Source organism: Syngnathoides biaculeatus, chromosome 9, assembly GCF_019802595.1.
Source record: "Syngnathoides biaculeatus isolate LvHL_M chromosome 9, ASM1980259v1, whole genome shotgun sequence".
NCBI classification, from domain to species: domain Eukaryota; kingdom Metazoa; phylum Chordata; class Actinopteri; order Syngnathiformes; family Syngnathidae; genus Syngnathoides; species Syngnathoides biaculeatus.
The window spans coordinates 29,283,524-29,303,628 of record NC_084648.1 but is presented as its reverse complement, the minus strand read 5'-3'; the positions used below and the strand labels follow the sequence as shown (position 1 = coordinate 29,303,628).

The window sequence follows — 20,105 nt, the reverse complement described above, 5'->3', positions numbered from 1 at the left end:
ATGTGTACACAATTGAATGCCAAAGTGATTACTAATATAATAAATACGAAATCCCATTGTGTCTACTAAATGTGTATTTCACTTCTTCCCTCCTCACAAACCAACACTAATGCCACACGGTAGGGACTTGACATTACTTACTAATCCCTTTTATTACCATTTGCCTCCCGGCTAACCTGCCAGAAAGGCTGCCAATGCCATTTTCCAAGCGTTGACTATTTTTATGGTGTGAGGTAAGCGGATTCTGTATTTTTATTTATTTATTATTGTCATTGTTTATCTCGGAACATAAAGATATTTGCGATGCTATGTTGTGGGCATTGGATGTAGAGCACCCATTAGCGCACACGAGTTACTGAAATTGACTCACAAATGCACTAAGCACAAAATCTATTCCACAACTATTTTTTGCTGGTATCTGTGCGTTTGAGGTCCGTGTCAGTTTATGTACGTAGCCGTAAGAGAATTAAGTACGATGATTTTTAATTTGTTCACGATGATTTTTAATTTGTTCACGAAGAAGATGCGTGCTGGATACTTATATCGTGACAAGTTATGTTAATTGATTTATTGACAGTTAACTTAAATCACGCTAGAGTACTAATGTGATGTTGAATTGAAATGGTTACAAATCGAGGGCACCGGGACGCTTTAGCGATACCTCTGAAATGTCCGTTAAGGCGTGGAATCCGCAGATTCCCGTAAATTAACCGGGTAGCAGTCCATGTTACTACGCCCTTAGTATGACGCCCAGTTGTGGACTTAACCCCTTCGTCGAAGATAGACCGCCCTCCTCATACTGCTCCCAAAGTTAGCAAGCTGTTAGCATAGGCAATGTGGACCGAAAGCAGAGTTTCGGCAGACTTTGTCAGAAACATCCACGTTCACCTTCTTCCACTGCTAGCTGCACCATATGGCCAAGCATGTAAGCATCAATTAGTTGGCTTTGTTGATAATATTGGATTAACCAACGGCTGTTGCCGGTGCCACCAGCTAGTGGTTGACAACACATTGCAGTATGTAATGCCACTCGTTATTTATTTAGTATACAGACCACATAGGTATGCTTGTAAATTTGAAAGATTAAATGATTTGTAGGAGACCATCATTATCGGTTCCAGTGTTATTTTCCTGTGACAAATAGTAAAGTTGTGACTTATAAAACTGGTGAAAATGCATTAATGTCTGAGTAATTCGGGTTTAGGTTTTCTGTGATCCGGTTATCAACTTTAATAACTTTCGTAATAAATAAATATTACATTTAAATTGTCAAACGAATACTGTAATCTGAGAATATTTGAGTGAAGCAGTGTAATGTACATGTGTAATGTATCTGGAAAGTAATGAAGTTGAGGTAATGACTTGTTTAAGTTCATTTTTTTATAATGGGTGCCATCTCATAATTTGTATGTGTACATTTGTTCGTACTTGTATTGTTCTGTAGAACAGTTTTTAAAAAGCTACCAAAGTGATGGTAAATAATTATACAATAGAAAGTCTCAGGTGCCATCTTAACAAAAAAATGGTCAAGCATTTAACAGAATTTTCAAATGACAGGTTTTGTGGTGTGCTTTAATTTGGCACTCAGAGATGCGTAGGGGGGAAAAAAAGAACGTGCCATAAATTAAAATACATAATAGCATATAATGTAGGAGCATACGTGCCATTGTGCTGCAACTGGCTCGAGTGTTGGCCTCACAGTTCTGAGGTCTGGGGATCAAATCTCAGCCCTCCCTGTGTAGTGTTTGCATGTTCTCCCCATACCTGCGGGAAATATTTTTTTGGATACTCTGGTTTCCTTTCACATCTCAAAAACACACATTAATTGGAGACTCTAAATTGCCCGTAGGTGTGATTGTGAGTACGACTGTTCGTCTCTATGTGCCCTGCAATTGGCTGGCAACCAGTTCAGGGTGTACCCTGACTCCTGCCCATTGATACCTGGGATAAGCGCTGGTACTACTGTGACCCTTGTGAGGATAAGCGGCTCAGAAAATGGATAGTGGCATATAATTACCCATCCATCCATTTGCCACACTCACAATCACAACTAAGGCCAATTTAGAGTGTCCAATTAATGTTGCATGTCTTTGGGCTGCAGGAGGAAACCGCAGTGCCTGGAGAAAACCCACACAGGCACAGGGAGAACATGCAAACTCCACACAGGCGGGGCCAGGATTAAACCCGGGTCCTCAGAACTGTGAGGCCAACACTTTACAGCTGGTACACCGTGCCACCTAATGCCTCCCAGGATATAATATACTAGGTGCCACATCTGCCTCAGACCGGGATTCAAATTCCGGCCCCACCTGAAATTTAAAGGTTGTGATTAAAACTCTGATGTGTTCTACAATAGGAGTGGTTAGATGAATAACTTGAAGAGTGAAACACAGAAAGCAGTGATTTGATCGCTACTCATTGCTCGATAAGGAGTAAAGCTTATTAAGTAACCACTTGCAATAGCCTGCCAGTAGCGGATTACTGACATTACTACCGAATGTGTTTAGTCCGCTAACACTACGGTTTTCTTCTCTCTATTGTTGGAATTGAAGTCAGAAGTGGACACAAACACGCTCAAGTGCTGGAACTGCCCCTTCTCTGGCCAGCAAAATCACCCCTCAGTTGAATGTTCTACATTAAGAAAGAGTGGCCCAGATATATGTTAGAAAACTACCATGGAAGACACTCGACCCAAACCCACCACTCCAGAGCCCAGTCCCACACCCAGTCCTGCACCCAGTACTGCACCAAGTCCTGCACCCAGTCCACTGTTGGATAGAATCCCGTTGCCATCAGGAAACCACATCGAGGTAAATGTAACTTTTGTTTGTAACCTTAGCTAAAGTATGTCATTCAATGGCCTTGATAACAATCGAGTTTCATACTAATGTGCTCGGTCACAGCCTATTATTGTGCCTGTGCTTCTGATTTTGCTACATTGTTCCAATTGTTAGGCCTAGCGGTACGTTTGTGTAACACTAAAATCAAAATATAACACAGTGAAACACTGACTTCAGAAAAGATTACAACATAACATTAACATCTTTAAAAAAAATAATAATCTCACCACAATTCTGCAATCAGCTGTATGCATTCTGACAAGAGCGAGACAATGGCCATGATTGGTCTTTATTGTGCAGCCACATACAATTTCCAGAAATCTCAGTCATACTATGAACAGCCAGTTGCAACATAAAATCTTTTCATTAAAACACATACTGTGTGACATTTAAACGCCCCACCCAATAACACTCAATTGTATTTAAATTTATTGTATTTGTATTTAAATACACTTTATCATAATACAATAAATGCAATCTTGTTTTCTTCTGTTCACTTCTGCAGCTTCTCCACTGTTCAAAGTCACAGTTGGCTGGCTGCTGTTCTATTAGTTACAGACCAAATTAATTCCTCGAACAAAAGTGTGAAAATCATAGCACTTTTTTTTTGTTCTTTAGTCTGTCCATATGATAGTGAATGAGCTACTTTGTGGTTCATGGAGGATTACGTAGCTATTAGGATTAGACAGAGAGGAGTTCACCATTTGCATTTTCACTGGCAAAAACAAATCAATTTCCAAATTCCCTTTTATTTTCACCAAAATGCACATACTTCTGCTGAAACCAGGTCACTAACCAATAAGGAAACAATCCAACAATTGGAAATACATTTTAATTTTTGGCTTTATCAAACAAGTGTTAATACAGGATAGTGCTACTGGAAACAAGTAAGTGATGTCCCGAAATGATTTTGAGATTGGGTGAAAAAAATGGTTCTATTAATTTTCTGACATTTTTAATGTCAGAAAGTTAAAAAATAATCCAAAGGTACAAAGAAATTTCCAAGTGGAAAATAGATTCCAATATAACTTTTCAGCGTATTTTTAGTGTCAATATAATATAAATGACACAGACTGTGTGTTTGTGTCTGCATGTGTTGCATACACAAAAAGTCTCTGCACTCACTGACAGTGCTTTAAACAGTAAAATTAAACGTGCAACAAAATTAATTACACATACAGGGGTGGTCATTACGTCGATCGCAATCTACTGGTCGATTATGGCGTGACAAAAAATATTAGCCTGTCATTCATCCCATCGCTTGATTGATATAAAGGGCGGCCAGTTAGACGACAACTGAATTTGACATTCAAGTGACCAAACAAGCACAAACAATGGCGCTCAGTGCAGCAGAACTTACGATGTCAACCTATTAACAATCCTGTTACTTGATTGACATGTAGAGCAACCACTCAGATCACAACGGTATTTTGACCTTTCGGTCACCCCTCATAGGTAAACAACGATGCAAAGCACAGCAAAACTTACAAGCTTGTCAGTGGATTGCCTCCGATTTTAAGCCCTCACTAAAGCTTATGGACATCACAATGAATGAGAGACATGGACCAAGTAAAAATAATAGGATAATAATAATAATAGTGATAATAATAGTGGAATAGGAGGTGGACTTTTTCTTTCCACAATGTCATTTTTGAAACGAAAACCAATTCCGTAATGGATAGATCGTGGCCCGGGCTAACTACGCCCACCCCCGACACTGTTAATCTGTAAGGTGTAGGTAGAAATTCAGATAATGTAGGTTGGAGACAAAAAAAGAGGAGGAAAACGGTTTAGTTGGCAGAAGAAGAAGAGGCATGCACAGACCCTACAACTGTGTAGGGACTTTGAATGTTGGGACTATGACAGGAAAAGCTCAGGAGGTAGTTGGCATGATAATTGGGAGAAAGGTTGATGTATTGTGCCTCCAAGAGAGCAAGTGGAAAGGGACTAAGGCTAGAAGTTCAGGAGCAGGGTTTAAATGATTTTACCATGGAGTAGATGGGAAGAGAAATGGAGTAGGGGTTATTTTAAAGGAAGAGCTGGCTAAGAATGTCTTGGAGTGATTGATGTCTTGGCTGAAATTTGAAATTGAGAGTATTGTGTTTAATGTGATTAGCCGCTATGCCCCACAGGTAGGATGTGACCTTGAGTTGCAAGAGAAATTCTGGAAGGAACTCGATGAAGTAGTCATGAGAGAGAGAGAGAGAGAGAGAGAGAGAGAGTTGTGATTGGTGCAGATTTCAATGGACATGTTGTTGAAGGAAACAGGGGCGATAAAGAAATGATGGGTAAGTATGGCATTCAGCAAAGGAACGTATGAGGGCAGCAGAACAGTGGTGAGATGTGCCGTAGGTGTGTCAGAAGAATTTAAGGTGGAGGTGGGACTGCATCAGGAATCTGCCCTGAGCCACTTCCTGTTTGCGGTTGTAATGGAGGCTGACAGGTGAGGTAAGACTGGAATACCCGTGGACGATGATGTTCGCAGATGATGTTGTGATCTGCAGTGAAATCAGGGAACAGGCGGAGGAACAATTAGAAAGAGAAAGAGGCACACACTGGTAAGGAGAGGAATGAAGATTAGCCGAAGTAAAACGGAATATATGTGCATGAATGTGAGGGGCGGAGGAGGAAGAGTGAAGCTCCAAGGACAAGAGATAGTGAGGGTGGACGACTTCAAATAATCAAAAAAAAAATCAGTATTACCATACTAGCAATTACTGGTAAAAAATAAAATACTGTGTTAAAGTTTGTTCCATGCTCTATGTCTCGTTCCAGCACCTTAATGTGAACCAGATCCAGGTAGTAGTACGGCGTTGTTCCAGTCCAAATGTCACAGAGGAAACAACCTATTTTCTTCCTCGCAACCCTCTTGTGGATGCTGGTACTAACACAGAACCACCAATGGTCTGCTGCCCGTTGCTGCACAGATTTTGCCCTTGTCCTCCAAGAGGCCTCATAGCCTCTGTCATTACAAAAGGTAAACCTCGAAGGGGACCCCTTTGGGCTCAATGAGCTTCCAATCATGTTATGATTACTGTCAATGATAATCTATAATACTGGTGTCAACTTTAAAGCCTGGGGGGCAGATCCATTCCGCCGCACCACTTTATGTGACCCACCACTCTAGTTAGTGTGTCTAAACTTCAGGTTTCTTGTTAAACAGCTTTGTTCTCTACTTGTAATATTTTTCTTCATTTTTAAAATATTACAAACATTTTTGCCACTAGATCCCTTCTTAACACACATTTTCCATGACTTCTTGTTTCAATTTAAATTAATTGGTAACAATATATGGAGCATTCAATTACCAGGGCTAATGCGTCTGAAAAATAATGTGTTGAGGTAACTATATATTTACCGTGTATGGTTTTCATAGTCTGTTTTCATAGTCTGCGATTGGCTGGCAACCAGTTCAGGGTGTACCCTGCCTCCTGCCCATTGACAGCTGGGATAGGCTCCATCATTCCCCGCGACCCACGTGAGGATAAGCATAATATTGCAAAACTATTGTTTTGTGTCCTCCCCAGTCCTCCTGGCCGCAGTGCTCTTTGGAGTGGTGTGGTCTGTCACAGAGGATGAATGTCTTCCAGGGGGTAACCTGTTTGGCATTACAGTGCTTTTCATCTGTGCAGTTATTGGTGGTAAACTAGTGGCTCTGATCCAGTTACCCAGACTTCCACCATTCCCTCCACTTCTTGGTAGGAATTTAAACATCTCCTTGACAAAATAAAAGTGCATAAAAAATGAAAGATTTTTATTTTTAGTCCATCAATACCAAAATGTTTTTTCTTCCAGTGTTAAACCTGTGGAACGTGGTTTTCTCATGCTATGCACGATTGAACATCAGATGTATATTATGGTACTTTCACATTTAGTACTACTGCATATCACAAACGGCGATTGTCTGGCGGGATACATATTAGTCAGCTATGAGTTGGCATTTTTTTCTTTTTTTACATTTTCAGTATTTATTGTACATACAGTGAAGAAAAGTATTTGAACACCCTGCTATATTGCAAGTTCTCCCACTTAGAAATCATGGAGGGGTCTGAAATTTTCATCATAGGTGCATGTCCACTGTGAGAGAGATAATTTAAAAAGAGAAATCCACAAATCACAATGTATGATTTTTTTTTTTAGCTACTTATTTGTGTGATACAGCTGCTGCAAATAAGTATTTGAATACTTGTCGATCAGCTAGAATTCTGACCTTCAAAGATACTTCCACTCCATGTATTATCCTGAATCAGATGCACCTGTGTGAGGTCGTTAGCTGCAAAAAGACACCTGTACACCCCATACAATCAGTAGGACTCAAACTTGTAACATGGCCAAGACCAAAGAGCTGTCCAAAGACACCAGAGACAAAATTGTACAACTCCACACGGCTGGAAAGGGCTATGAAGAAATTCCCAAGCAGCTTGGTGAAAAAAGGTCCACTTTTGGAGCAATCATTAGAAAATGGAAGAAGCTAAACATGACGGTCAATCTCAATCGGAGTGGAGACCATGCAAATCACCTCGTGGGGTCTCAGTGATCCTTAGAAAGGTGAGGAATCAGCCCAGAACTACACGACAGGACTTGGTCAATGACCTGCAAAGAGCTGGAACCACTGTTTCCAAGGGGACTGTTGGTAATACACTAAGACGTCATGGTTTGAAATCACGCATGGGACGGAAGGTTTCCCTGCTTAAACCAGCACATGTCAAGGCCCAGCTTAAGATTGCCAATGACCATTTGAATGATACAAAGGAGTCATGGGAGAAGGTTTAGTGGTCAGATGAGACCAAAATGGAACTTTTTGGTCGTAATTCCACTAACTGTGTTTGGAGGAAGACGAATGATGAGCTCCATACCGAGAAGACCATCCCTACTGTGAAGCATGGGGGTGGTAGCATCATGCTTTGGGGGTGTTTTTCTGCACATGGGACAGGACGACTGCACTGAATTAAGGAGGCGATGACCGCGGCCATGCATTGTGAGATTTTGGGGAACCACCTCTTTCCCTCAGTCAGAGCATTGAAAACGGGTCGTGTCTGGGTCTTTCAACATGACAATGACCCAAAGCACACAGCCAGGAAAACCAAGGAGTCTCCGTAAGAAGCATATCAAGGTTCTGGCTTGGCCTAACAAGTCTCCAGACCTAAACCCAATAGAAAATCTTTGGAGGGAGCTGAAACTCCGTGTTTCTCAGCGACAGCCCAGACACCTGTCTGATCTTGGGAAGGTCTGTGTGGAGGAGTGGGCCAAAATCGCTCCTGCAGTGTGTGCAAACCTGGGTAACACCTACAGGAAACGTTTGACCTCTGTAATTGCAAACAAAGGCAACTGTACCAAATATTGACATTGTTTTTCTCAGGTGTTCAAATTCTTATTTGCAGCTGTATCACACGAATAAATCATTAAAAAAAATCATACATTGTGATTTCTGGATTTTTCTCTTTAGATTATCTCTCTCACAGTGGACATGGGCCTACAATGAAAATTTCAGACCCCTCCATGATTTCTAAGTGGGAGAACTTGCAATATAGCAGGCTGTTTACATACTTATTTTCTTCATTGTATAATTACTCAGGTTTGCATGTTTTGAGACAAAAATACAACATGACATTTTAAGAAAGGTTAGATTCACAATGTAACATTATAGTAACACAGTTTGATTTGTGAGCCTCAGGTGTCCAATCTGAGAGAAAAAAAAATTTTATTTGAACTCTGGGAAGATCAAATGATATATTTGTGTAACTTTCCTCTTCCAGGTATGCTACTCATGGGTTTCATGCTGAGAAATATCCCAATAATAACAAATGGTGTGTATATAAATTTCAAGTGGTCCGCCTCCCTCAGGAACATTGCACTGGCGGTCATCCTAGCCAGAGCTGGTCTGGGTTTGGATCCCTCGGTAAGTTGTTGTATTAGTTTAGTATTGCACCACTGATTAGGTATCAGAGATACGAAAAATGTTTCCATCTTTTCGTTTAATTCAAACTCCCGGTAAATACAGTAAGTGGGTTGGAAGCTACTAAAGAGGGTTCACCTTTTGGACCCTCCACATCGTGGTCACCAGCTCTTCCAGCTCCTTCCGTCAGGAAAGCGTTACCGATCAATGCAAATCAAAACTAGCAGGCATTTGAACTGTTTTTTTTTTTTCCCCTCTGGCAATTAAGTCATTAAATTCTTGATCAGCGAATCTACTAATTTCTCCCTTGTGCCACTGTTGGGACACATCCTGCTGGTTCATTCAGTATTAGTACTAATAATATATTTTGTAGACTTCTTTTCCTTTCGGTTTGTCCCGTTAGGGTTTGCCACAGTGTGTCATCTTTTTCCATCTAAACCTCTCTCGTGCATCTTTTCTAACACCTACTGTCCTCATGTCCTCCCTCACAACATCCATCAACCTTTTCTTTGGTCTTCCTTTCGCTCTTTTGCCTGGCAGCTCCATCCTCAACACCCTTCTACCAATATACTCACTCTCTTGCCTATTCCAGTCCAACCTCATCTGTCAGTCTATCCATTACTACCGCAAACAGGAAGGGGCTCAGCGCGGATCCCTGATGCAGTCCCACCTCCACCTTAAATATTATATATTTTGTAGACTATCGCATGATTCGCCACTTTACACTGCTCCCTTTGCACAATTTTTTCACAATTGACCAATAAAGCTAATTCTGAAAATTTTGCAGCATTCTATATGAAAAATATGTTCTTTCAGAATTAATTTTTTTATGGATCTTCTGCCAACATATGATTATAAACCTAGAAATTTCATGGTGGATCAAGTGATCGATACATAATGTAGATAAGTACTTTTTAACTAATGTAGATAAGCATTAAAAACATGAAAAATATTTATCAAACAGGAACTTAGATCAGGTGGCACAATGGGTCATCTGGTAAAGCGCTGGCCTCACATTTCTGAGGTCCCGGGTTCAATCCCGGACCCGCCTGTGTGGAGTTTGCATGTTCTCTCCGTGCCTGCATGCCAGTTTCCTCCCACATTCCAAAAACATGCAACATTAATTGGACACTAAGTTGCCCCTCGGTGTGATTGTGAGTGTAGCTGTTTGTCTCAACGGGCCCTGCGATTGGCTGGCAACCAGTTCAGGGTGTACCCCGCCTCCTGCCCGTTGACAGCTGGGATAGGCTCCAGCACTCCCCGCGACCTTTGGGAGGATAAGCGGCAAAGAAAATGGATGGATGGATCTTAGATCACCACAATGTGAAACAGCTTTTTTAAAGTGTTTTGACTTTTTTCCATTCTATCTGTAAATACAGAAAATAAAAGTCAATTATATTTAGAATTACGTGACTCATTACTGTTGAATATAATCTTTTGAATGTTGTTTGGCCAGGCTCTGAGGAAGTTGAAATCTGTGTGTTTACGTGTGGCAGTGGGGCCCTGCATCGTTGAGGCCTGCACAATAGCTCTGGTCTCACACTTCCTCTTGGGTTTACCCTGGGTGTGGGGCTTCATTCTTGGGTAAATATATTCCCCCTTGAGTTCTGTCATGCTTCAAGTGGTAGAACACACTCATTCAGTCAGTGGGGCCATCTCTTTCTCTTTGCAGTTTTGTGCTTGGCGCTGTATCTCCAGCAGTGGTGGTCCCCTCCATGTTGCTACTCCAGAAGGATGGTTACGGTGTGGAGCAGGGCATCCCAACATTGTTAATGGCAGCGGGCAGCTTTGATGACATTCTTGCCATAACAGGATTCACTACATGCTTGGGCATGGCATTTGCTACAGGTAATGGGGAAGGATGAAACAGATGTTAATGAAGCTCAGATGATGCCAATGGCACTTGCAATTTACAAACCCCATTCCAATGAAGGTGGGATGTTTTTTTTAAACATAAAAACAGAATAGAGTGATTTGGAAATCATGTCAAGCCTATATTGAATTCAATACACAATGAAAAGAAGATTTTAAATGTTCAAACTGATAAAATGTGTTTTTAGCAAATAGTCATGAACTTGTAATTTTATGGCTTCAACACATTCCAATAAGATGGGGCAGGGTTATGTTTACCACTGTTACATACCTTTTCTTTTAACATTCAATAAATGTTTGGGAACTGAAGACACAAATAGATCACTCCTCAAAGATGATAACTGGATGAGCTGAAATTTTCTTCAACAAAACCGAGAATTGTATCCTGCAATTGGCTGGCAACCAGGTCAGGGTGTACTCTGCCTCCTGGCTGATGACAGCTGGAATTAAGCTGCTCAGAAAATGGATGGATTGATTGCTGTTGGTAAATACCTGGACTCACTATTTTTAAAAACCACAGACCAAGTCTGAAGCCTTGGTGCTTTGATAGATTCCAACTTGACCGTCATATGAAATCAATTACTAAAACTGCCTTTAGCCATCTGAGGAACATATCCAGACTAAGCAAAGCAAAGCATTTTTTTTTGTATAGCGCATTTCATACACGAGGTAACTCAATGTCCTTTACGTGATTAAAAGTATTTGAAAAGAAAGTGTTAGGTTTATCACCTAACTTGCTGGAATAGTTGCACAAATAACGGACAAGAAGTCGTCTTTCTTCTGATCAGGAGGATGTGAGAGACAGGCCAGTTAAGTCTCCAAACACGTTCTGAACCAGCCTCTCACGTACTCTTTATTAGAAAACAGACAAGGTCAAAAGGAGGGGTGAGCAGATGAAATGAACAAAGGTGCATTCTCAGATGATGATGTGGTACATCGTACGATGATTATTTCGCACATTCTTTGCTTATGATGGAGTTGTCATTGGCCACTTGTACGAAGATACTGTTGTATGTGTGTAGGAGCTTGTCCTGTGAACAAGATTCTTCGAAGCAAGGAGGATACTTTGGCTTTGTTGCAAGTCCATAATAAATATATTAACAATAACTAACATTTTTTACATGATTTAAAAGTATTTGAAAAGAAAGCAAAACATTTAAAATGGGATAAAAATGACAACAAAATATATATATTTTAAAAAATTAACCGCATACAGTGCAAGTAATATGATTTAAAAAGTGGAAATACTCTAAAAAGCACGAATAAAAAGAGCTTTTAACCTGGATTTAAAAACATTCACATATGGGGCTGACCTCACCTTTGTTGGCAATTTATTCCATTTGTGTGCAGCATAATAGCTAAATGCTGCATCACCATGTTTGCTTTGGACTCTCCACGCCTCGATTTGACCCGAGTCAGTCTGTATTCTGTTTTTGTTTCACGATGTCCCTCCTTATTGGAATTGGGTTTGTAAAACACCAAAGTTAATTTATTAGTCTTAAGCCATTTTAAAAACAGGGCTTTTTGCCTTTTTAATTGTTTGTGTTAAATTTATTAAAAATCTTGCTCTTCCATGTACTGTAGGTTCCACATGGTACAACCTCTTGAGAGGTGGGCTGGAAGTGGGTGGTGGCCTGGTTGCTGGGATCCTTCTTGGCTTCGTCATCCAGTACTTTCCCAGTGTTGACCAGGTAGAGGTTACACACCTTGTCAATTCCCTGTCCGATGAGTATGTGTTTCGCCTTTGCATAGTCATTGAGTTTTACCATTTTGGCTTTTACCCCAAGCAGTGACTGAGTGCTCGAAAGACCATACTTTGAATAAGGCTGCCTGTTAGCCTGAAGTTTTGAAAATGCAAGGTTTTGAAAAGGCGACAGAAATTCTGTAAAAAGTGCAACCAATCAGTAAAAAAAAAAAAAAATTATAAATTTGACACATCACGGAGAAGAGTCATGTTAACAAGCCTGATTAATTAATTAATTAAAAAATATCAAAGAATGTCAAATCAGGCTTCAAAATGATCAAGAATTGAGAAATGGTTTTAGCTTACAGATGCTGCGGGGTTGGCGCTGAGAGCAGCAGAGCAGCAGCCTCTGACCCAGCATAATGACCACAAATCACCCCATTAGAACAGTTTTCCCCACGTTAAAATTCAACAGGCAATGGGCTTTAGTGGCCACCGAATGGTGCTCCATAAGCCATGCAACTTCCTTTGGTCCCCTGGAGGAATTTTCGGGGTAAAGACCTGGAGGGAAGGAGACTGAGGCTAACGGCACTCGTATTGTTTTGCTGGATTAGGCAGGATCTCATCCATTTTGCCGCAAAAGCAGGGGTCAGGAACTTTTTTTCGACTGAGAGAGCGATAAAGGCCAAATATTTTAAAATGTAATTTCAAAAGAGCCATACAGTATATTAAAAACTAAATACAGGTGTATTTGCGCATTTATATGAGACCAACACTTTGAGAGTACAATAAATCTCTGAATTATTTTAAATATTATTACAATGTTGCTAACCAATGATGACAAAAGTATTTCTTACCATAATGCAACTTTTGATGCTGCCTGGTTTTACTCATGGCTTTGGAGTCTGTTTCATATGTCGTTAGATTAAGCTTCATGCAGGTGTTTAGACTTCCATCTGTTACTCATGAACGTAATTCAATTTGATTTGCAATCATGATGGTACAATGGTGAACAGTTCTTGCAGACTAAAGCATTTCTTTTATTCGTTTGATTATCTTGTCTTTATGCGAAGTTGTCAAAACGTTTATTGGCAACATCAAGTATGCATGTTTTGGCATACTCCCCATCTGTTAATTTAGACACAGAGCAGAACCCTCTCTCTCCACAAAGGCTGTCCATTCTTTTTGAAAGTAAATTAGGTGACTGCCCAGGACAAGCACATCACATTAGGTTGGGGGGGAAAAAGTAAAATTATGTCCTTGAGATACTCTCTCCGCTCCACATTTTAGTCACATTCCCACCTTCTTGAACGATTTTACAGTAAAATGTAAAATATGGTTATTTAGGTCCATTTTTATTTCAAGCAGAGACTGTTCCACGGTTGTTATTGTTGTTTGTTTGTTTCTTGTTACGGCAAGGAAAGGAAAGGAAAGGAAAGGAAAAACAGCTACCGAAAATGACCCCAATGGGGTCATTAACAAATGTGCTGATGAATCTCTACAATGTGGTGTCCAAGCTAATACCAGTTGCAGCGACACCTCTTGACTTTGAGACGTACTGGAGCATATTTTCAAAAACTCCACACGTGAGTTGTGCTAGAGTATAAAGGCAAACTACTCATGAGATAGCCGCAGTGACTGTCAGGTTTAATCAGCCTAAGACATTTAAAGTAAAATTCTCAAGGAAGGAAGACAAGAGGAACTTATGGCTTGCGAGGAGAACGTGGGATGTGTCTCTTTCACAATTTCCAACCCTTTCTAATCACATCTCCACGTCTCCACTTTTTTATTCCTTAGCGTGGTTCGCATCACAACAAAGCAAATGTGACAAACAAAGCAACTGTGTCAAAAATATGTCCATGTGAGTCTTTGCGATGTCTTCACCATCCTCTTGAGATCGTCAGTCTTTGTTGTCTTCTGCATCAGTGTCTGGTGTTTCCACGGCATCCAATGTAACTTCATCACATCACATTGTTTAAGTACATCATAGCAAAGTTTCCATGGCACCCAATGGGCCTCTCAATTGCACCACATCACACAAGCAATGAAGCATTAAAAAAACCAAGAAAGCAAATATGAAATAATTTTATATCCTATTAATCCAACAGTGACATCAGTGTGTTCACCGTACGTGCGAGTATAAACAGGCCTTAAAGGTCAAGTTTCGTCAAACGGATGATTTTTGCTATATTATTAATGAAAAACCCACAGCCAATATGGTCCCATGTGTTTTTTTCACCACAAAACATGATTTTGACGTATACAGCTTTTTGTAACTCCCACCATGAAAATCTTCTCAGGGATTTGTTTTCGAGAAGAAGCAGGAAGTGACGTATTTATATAATATACGTTGGATTCCATTAGTTTTACCTCCTGGAAGGTAGCTCGTTGGTCCTTTGTGTTAGCCAACATGCCGGCTCATTGCATTGCTGGACATTGCTTGAACACTCGGGAGAATGGAATTACCCTTCATAAGTTTGAAAGAGACCCTGTTCGTTGTGAGAAATGGATTGCACGGGTGCAGAGGACGAGAGCTTCGTGGGTTCCAAACAACAGTGTGTATACAGCTCAAAAAAAAAAATAGTTTGGGGCGGACCACGTAATCGGTCTCTCTCATAACATTGCAAAAGATCCGCGTATGGAATGAGTTGATGTGCGCATACAGCTACTAAAAAAAATAGTACTGCGGCGACTTTGAATATACCCCTAAAAGCAACATAGCTCGGCTCCACCTCCTCCTTATATGCCACCACGGGCACCGAAACGCAGCCTCACTGGCTGAGGCGCCACGTTCGGCGGTCATAGCTTCTGCGAAGGCTGCGCGTCAGACTTTGCGACGGGGGCGGCTCTGAAGAACCCAGCCGAGAATGCGTTACTCAGTCGCGTGCGCGCATAAAGCGCCCCAGCTCGACTGTGATTAGTCACAGCACCGCTCGGCTCTGTCATAAGCCACACCGGCCGGTTGCGATGAGCCACGATTGCTCATCTCCGCTGCGGGAGTGGATCGGACGGGATGCGGTTTGGCCGTGATCGGATATCATCTGAATATGGCTCGAAACAATAGTGTAATATTACCCCTGTAACTTCATTCGGTTGTGTGGTGGTGTCCTTTTCGAAAAGAACTTCGGTTCAGAAGGGGGGTCAGAAAAATGCAAATATCTCTGTTGTTCGGCTTCCATAGTAGCAGGCACTGCGCGTTTTCAACGGCGGAAGTCACGATGATGTCAAGGGCAGAGGACGCGACTAATATGGCGACCACTTGGATGTCGAGGGACACTCAATTGTGCATCTTTGTGCATGGATGACGCAGTCTCCGCTCACTTTTTTTTTTCGTTTAGACATTGAAGTGAATAGTGTTATATGTATTTTTCATTACAATATCTATTTTAGAATGTATATAGGGATGTCAGTCCCACTTTAAGGACACCTGTTGTTTATAAAATGGGGTGTATGCCCCACCGCTATGATGTCACAGGGCTAGTTTTTAGCCACACCCACACAATCAGGTAGATGTGGATGAAATCTTAATTCCTTAGTACAGTATATTATTTTCAGTCAGTGCATGTTTCAAACTTATTTAAAAACAAAAATTTAGCATGGTTCTACTATAAATTTCCACTAACTTTCCTGTTTCAAAACATGCTTGTGTCCATAGTAAAACACAAGCGACAAACCACAATTATCGGTGTATTTATCTTACATTTTTATGAATGATATGGTTCTGGAAAAGGTCAGATTAACCTTCAAATTATGATTGGCCTGGTGTATAGAACATAAAATGTGTACTCATTGGCCATTTTTTGCCTTTGTAGAAACACTTGGTGATGAAGCGATCCTTCCTGGTACTCGGCCTGTCTGTCTTTGCTGTGTTTGGCAGTGGTGTGGCTGGCTTTCCTGGTTCTGGTGGCCTCTGCACTCTGGTATTGGCATTTCTTGCTGGCCTTGGATGGGGTACGGAAAAGGTAAACAAGTTCACAGCTTTTATAATTTGATGAACATTAGTGATATTTTTACAGTGCAATGCAATGGTTTTCCTACTCAGCTACATCCCAGAGGCAGCAGGAATTAACATCATGTTCTTCGTGCTTGTGTGTGTGTGTGTTCAGGCACGCGTGGAGGAAGTGGTGGGCTGGGCATGGGATGTGTTTCAGCCACTTCTGTTTGGCTTAATCGGAGCAGAGATACGAGTGACAGAGTTGGAGGGACACATAGTTGGTGAGAGCACATATGGAATCACTTCAGATTGTCCACACAGGTCCTAAAAGTTATTGAAAATGCTACAATGAATTGAATTGTGAATAAATAAATATACTACCCAAGATACTAATATACTAAATAAATATACTATAGTTGTATTTGGATTATGAGGGTTTTATTGGGGTCTGTTTCAACCATAACATTGGATTTTAAATATGGTAAACTTGATTAATGTGAACACTTTTACATTTTTCATTTGAGCTTTTTGCTCATGAGCTTTCATTAAAACTTGACATTTACCATTTACAGATTATCTTGTTTAATTTTCTTTCTGTTGTTACAAAACATTTTGGGGGGTACATGACCACAAAATTACTGTTTTATGTGTACATGCTTTCAAGGTGATGGAAATGATTGATCTTGAATGCTGTATAGTTGGACTTTAAATTTACAATGAGGTATATTCTCTCTTCAAATGTTGTGTGACAGTATTGTCGGTATTTATTTTCTTCTGGAGGTCTGGGTATTGCTTCTTTGCTGATTGCCCTGGTGGTCCGGCTTCTATTCACCTACGTTTGCGTGTTGTTCGCCGGCTTTAACATTCGAGAAAAGCTGTTCATTTCTCTGGCGTGGATGCCCAAAGCCACAGTGCAGGTAGCCTCTTTTAAAATACATTAATTCAGAAGTTTGTTGAATGTTATATTAGGGAACGTAGAGGTAAACTGTCTTTTAAATTGCCAGGCAGCCATTGGGTCCACAGCTTTGGACATGGCCAGAATTAGGCAAGACAAGGAGATGCAGAAGTACGGCATGGACGTGTTGACTGTAGCTGTGCTTTCCATTCTTCTCACGGCGCCAGTAGGAGCCCTTATCATCGGCCTGTGTGGACCATGCCTGCTGCAGAAACCAAAGAACTCAGCCTGTGGTGAGCGAGTCAAACTGAATTTATCAGCCTTTTTCTTAAGTAGGTAACATGTGTGCATATTTATCAACAAACCCGGCTCAGATTCCATCACCCATGCCTTGTAGTTGTAAAGTAGTGAGGAAATGTAAAACAACTGTAGCTTGGCTATCATTCCTTTCAGCCTCTGCTGTAATGTCAGTACTGTAGAATAGTTTATTTTTTATAAAAATGGACCACTCAACCTCTAATTAAATCCTGCCAAACATGTAATATTGAACAAAATCAAACAAAAACCAGTAGGCCTGCCTATTACATATCCATAATTCATGAACTGGTCACCAGCTAAACGCAGGGCACATACCGTATAAACAAACAACCATTCCCACTCACATTCACATCTACAGGCAATTTGGGGTCTTCAATTAACAACATGCAAAGTCCACACAGGGGAGGCCAGATTTATACCTGGGTCTTCAGAAGTATGGACAGAACAGAACCGTGCCACTACTATATTTTACCAAATTTTCTGCCAAGAGGCCTGAAATGAGGTCATCTGAATTTCTCAAGCTTATCTACATTACTAGCGAAGATCTCAGCCCATCGTGCCAATCTCATGCCAGCGACATCAACAAAACACACGTGTGCTCTCACAACTTGGTCTTCTACATGGAGTCAACCAATTTGAGGAAAGGGGGCAGTGTTGGCTAAATATGGACAAAGTGGATACCAACTGGGTCCTGTCACAGGGGCCTTTTATGGACACTCATATCTTTGTTAATCTTTTTATGCCAGTGAGGGATAATGACAGAGAGAACAAATTAATGGTCTTCTATTAGATCGCAGTAAGTACATACATCGACTTTTTGTGACATTTTTATTTGTTGGTGTTCCATTAGATTTTTCACTTGTAAAATGTGTTCCTTGGCTTCATAAAGATAGGAAATCACTGCTCTCAGTCGGGTCATGTGGACAGAGAATGATGAAAATCAGTAACTAACGCTTACTGTAATTGCCATGAAAATGTAGATTTTATGGGTTTTTTTTCCCATTTTCTTTAAAGAAACTTGTAAGCAAGGGATTAGGTTAAAAAAAAAAATATCTGGGGGATCTGAAAAAAAAAAAAAAATGGTGAAGCTGCAAATGCCAAACCACAAATGTGCAGGGAATAGTCCTTTCACAGGAGTATCAATGTGAAGCCAAAAAGCTAAATGGTAATGATGACATCATAAATTCAAGTAAGGAACTCCATTCCAAAAGTAGTGTTCATCAAAGATAAGGCTTCAGAGTTTACGAATAAAATGTTACTTGAAATGTGTTACTTAAAACATTACCTGTTCACTAGTTATTACAGGTATCACAGCATTGAAGCATGTCTTTCTAGAACACAAGGGGGTTTTCTGGAACATACTTTGAGAAGTACTGTATAGACAAAGCATGACACAAAATTTTATCCACTATTACCTATGCTCCCTCTGCATCTCCTTCAGGCACTGCAGCAGGTGGCGATGATGACAATGAAACGCCGGTCACTTATGAAAGTACTCTCTGACATCACCAGTGTCACTGCAGGCAATGGGGTGCTGAATGACATCATCCTTCATTTTGGATTTGAGGGCATTTGTTTGCAACTGCCGCAACAGTATTGTCTATAATCATCTTCACTGTTCATCGCTGTTGATGTATTTATTCTTTAGGAAACACTCATTTCAGTTATAATTTGAAATGAAATAACTGGAATGACATGTTGGATATGTCAGCTCTCCTTTAGCCACTGCGTGGCCTGCTATGTTACGTCTTGCTGTCTTCCAGACAGCTCCTGCTTTTCTCTCTCCTGCAGGATCACACCTGTGAATAGACTACTGTATGTGTTTATAACCACTGACTTCCACGCCTCAAACCAACGACCCGGGTTTGAACATGTTCACGGTCATGCAGCGTACGAACTGTAGTTTCCATTCAGTCATTTATTTATTTTTTTGTAATTGTATGAAATAGTTTCCTGAATGTTTTCATTTTTAAAAATGACTGGTTATTCAAATTTGTTAAATAAGGGAATCGAACTCAAGTGGTAATACTAATAATTGCAGCTAGTAGCCTATTTAGTTATTTGGTAAATTGAGTTGTGTTTTTTTAACATGCTTATGTTGCGTTTGACGCGAGTGCTATTGTTTTTAATCCAAATGTGTAAAAGCTCAAGAAAATGTATATACAGTAATTCACATTTTCCTTTGCTTCAAAATTCAAGCTGAATCTTATTCAGTCCTCTAAAAATCTTTTATCATTTTTTAAAAATAACTTCTTGTTACCTATATTTCCAAAATCTGCAGTGTATTTTAAGGGATGTCAAGATGTTAATTTTATTTAAAGTGTGATACGAAGAGTTTGATTGCAGTATTAGTATTTATGACAAATATATGGAACTGAGAATTAGTTTTGTACTAAATATTCTTAAATAAACTTTTTTTTTTCAATCTCTCTCTAACTTCTTCAGTCGTAGGGGTAGCTATTAGGTGACAATGATCAGTACCCTTGACCAAAAGTTGACATTTTTAGATGAATACCGTTCTCACTTAGGAGTGTGTGTCTCCAAACCTTTTAGAGGTATTGTACGAGTATTTCATGGGCTAACAGTTAGTTCAAACCATTACTGTGGCAATATGGTTGGTTGCTCAGTATAGAATAAATGAATTCAAACCATGAGCCAGGAAATAT

The 20,105-nt window shown here is 40.3% G+C and overlaps 1 protein-coding gene across 9 annotated transcripts; it reads left to right on the top strand.

The window, feature by feature from the left end:
- Window positions 1-93: 93 nt before the first annotated feature.
- si:dkey-162b23.4 (sodium/hydrogen exchanger 9B2) lies at window positions 94-19,864 on the top strand. Of its 9 annotated transcripts, none has more exons than XM_061829910.1 (15): window positions 417-925; window positions 2,553-2,810; window positions 5,616-5,817; window positions 6,217-6,318; window positions 6,473-6,538; window positions 6,636-6,699; window positions 8,597-8,739; window positions 10,233-10,320; window positions 10,409-10,584; window positions 12,193-12,299; window positions 16,105-16,254; window positions 16,399-16,507; window positions 17,007-17,143; window positions 17,231-17,414; window positions 18,881-19,864. In XM_061829910.1, the coding sequence occupies exons 2-15, from the start codon at window positions 2,676-2,678 to the stop codon at window positions 18,940-18,942; spliced, it is 1,725 nt and encodes a 574-aa protein (XP_061685894.1). In that variant the 5' UTR covers window positions 417-925; window positions 2,553-2,675; the 3' UTR covers window positions 18,943-19,864. The 9 variants fall into 9 exon arrangements, with proteins under 9 accessions (XP_061685893.1, XP_061685894.1, XP_061685892.1 ...); XM_061829908.1 differs by lacking the exon at window positions 6,217-6,318 and adding an exon at window positions 2,102-2,322 and having other exon boundaries at window positions 6,368-6,538; XM_061829909.1 differs by lacking the exons at window positions 417-925; window positions 6,217-6,318 and adding an exon at window positions 94-233 and having other exon boundaries at window positions 6,368-6,538.
- Window positions 19,865-20,105: the final 241 nt, after the last annotated feature.

Bases quoted from the DNA above. Each gene is read 5' to 3' on its own strand.
- si:dkey-162b23.4 (XM_061829909.1), top strand. From the start codon at position 2,676: ATGGAAGACACTCGACCCAAACCCACCACTCCAGAGCCCAGTCCCACA. The intron at 10,585-12,192 runs GTAATGGGGAAG...CATGTACTGTAG, and splicing joins GGGCATGGCATTTGCTACAG to GTTCCACATGGTACAACCTC. The intron at 17,415-18,880 runs GTGAGCGAGTCA...CATCTCCTTCAG, and splicing joins ACCAAAGAACTCAGCCTGTG to GCACTGCAGCAGGTGGCGAT.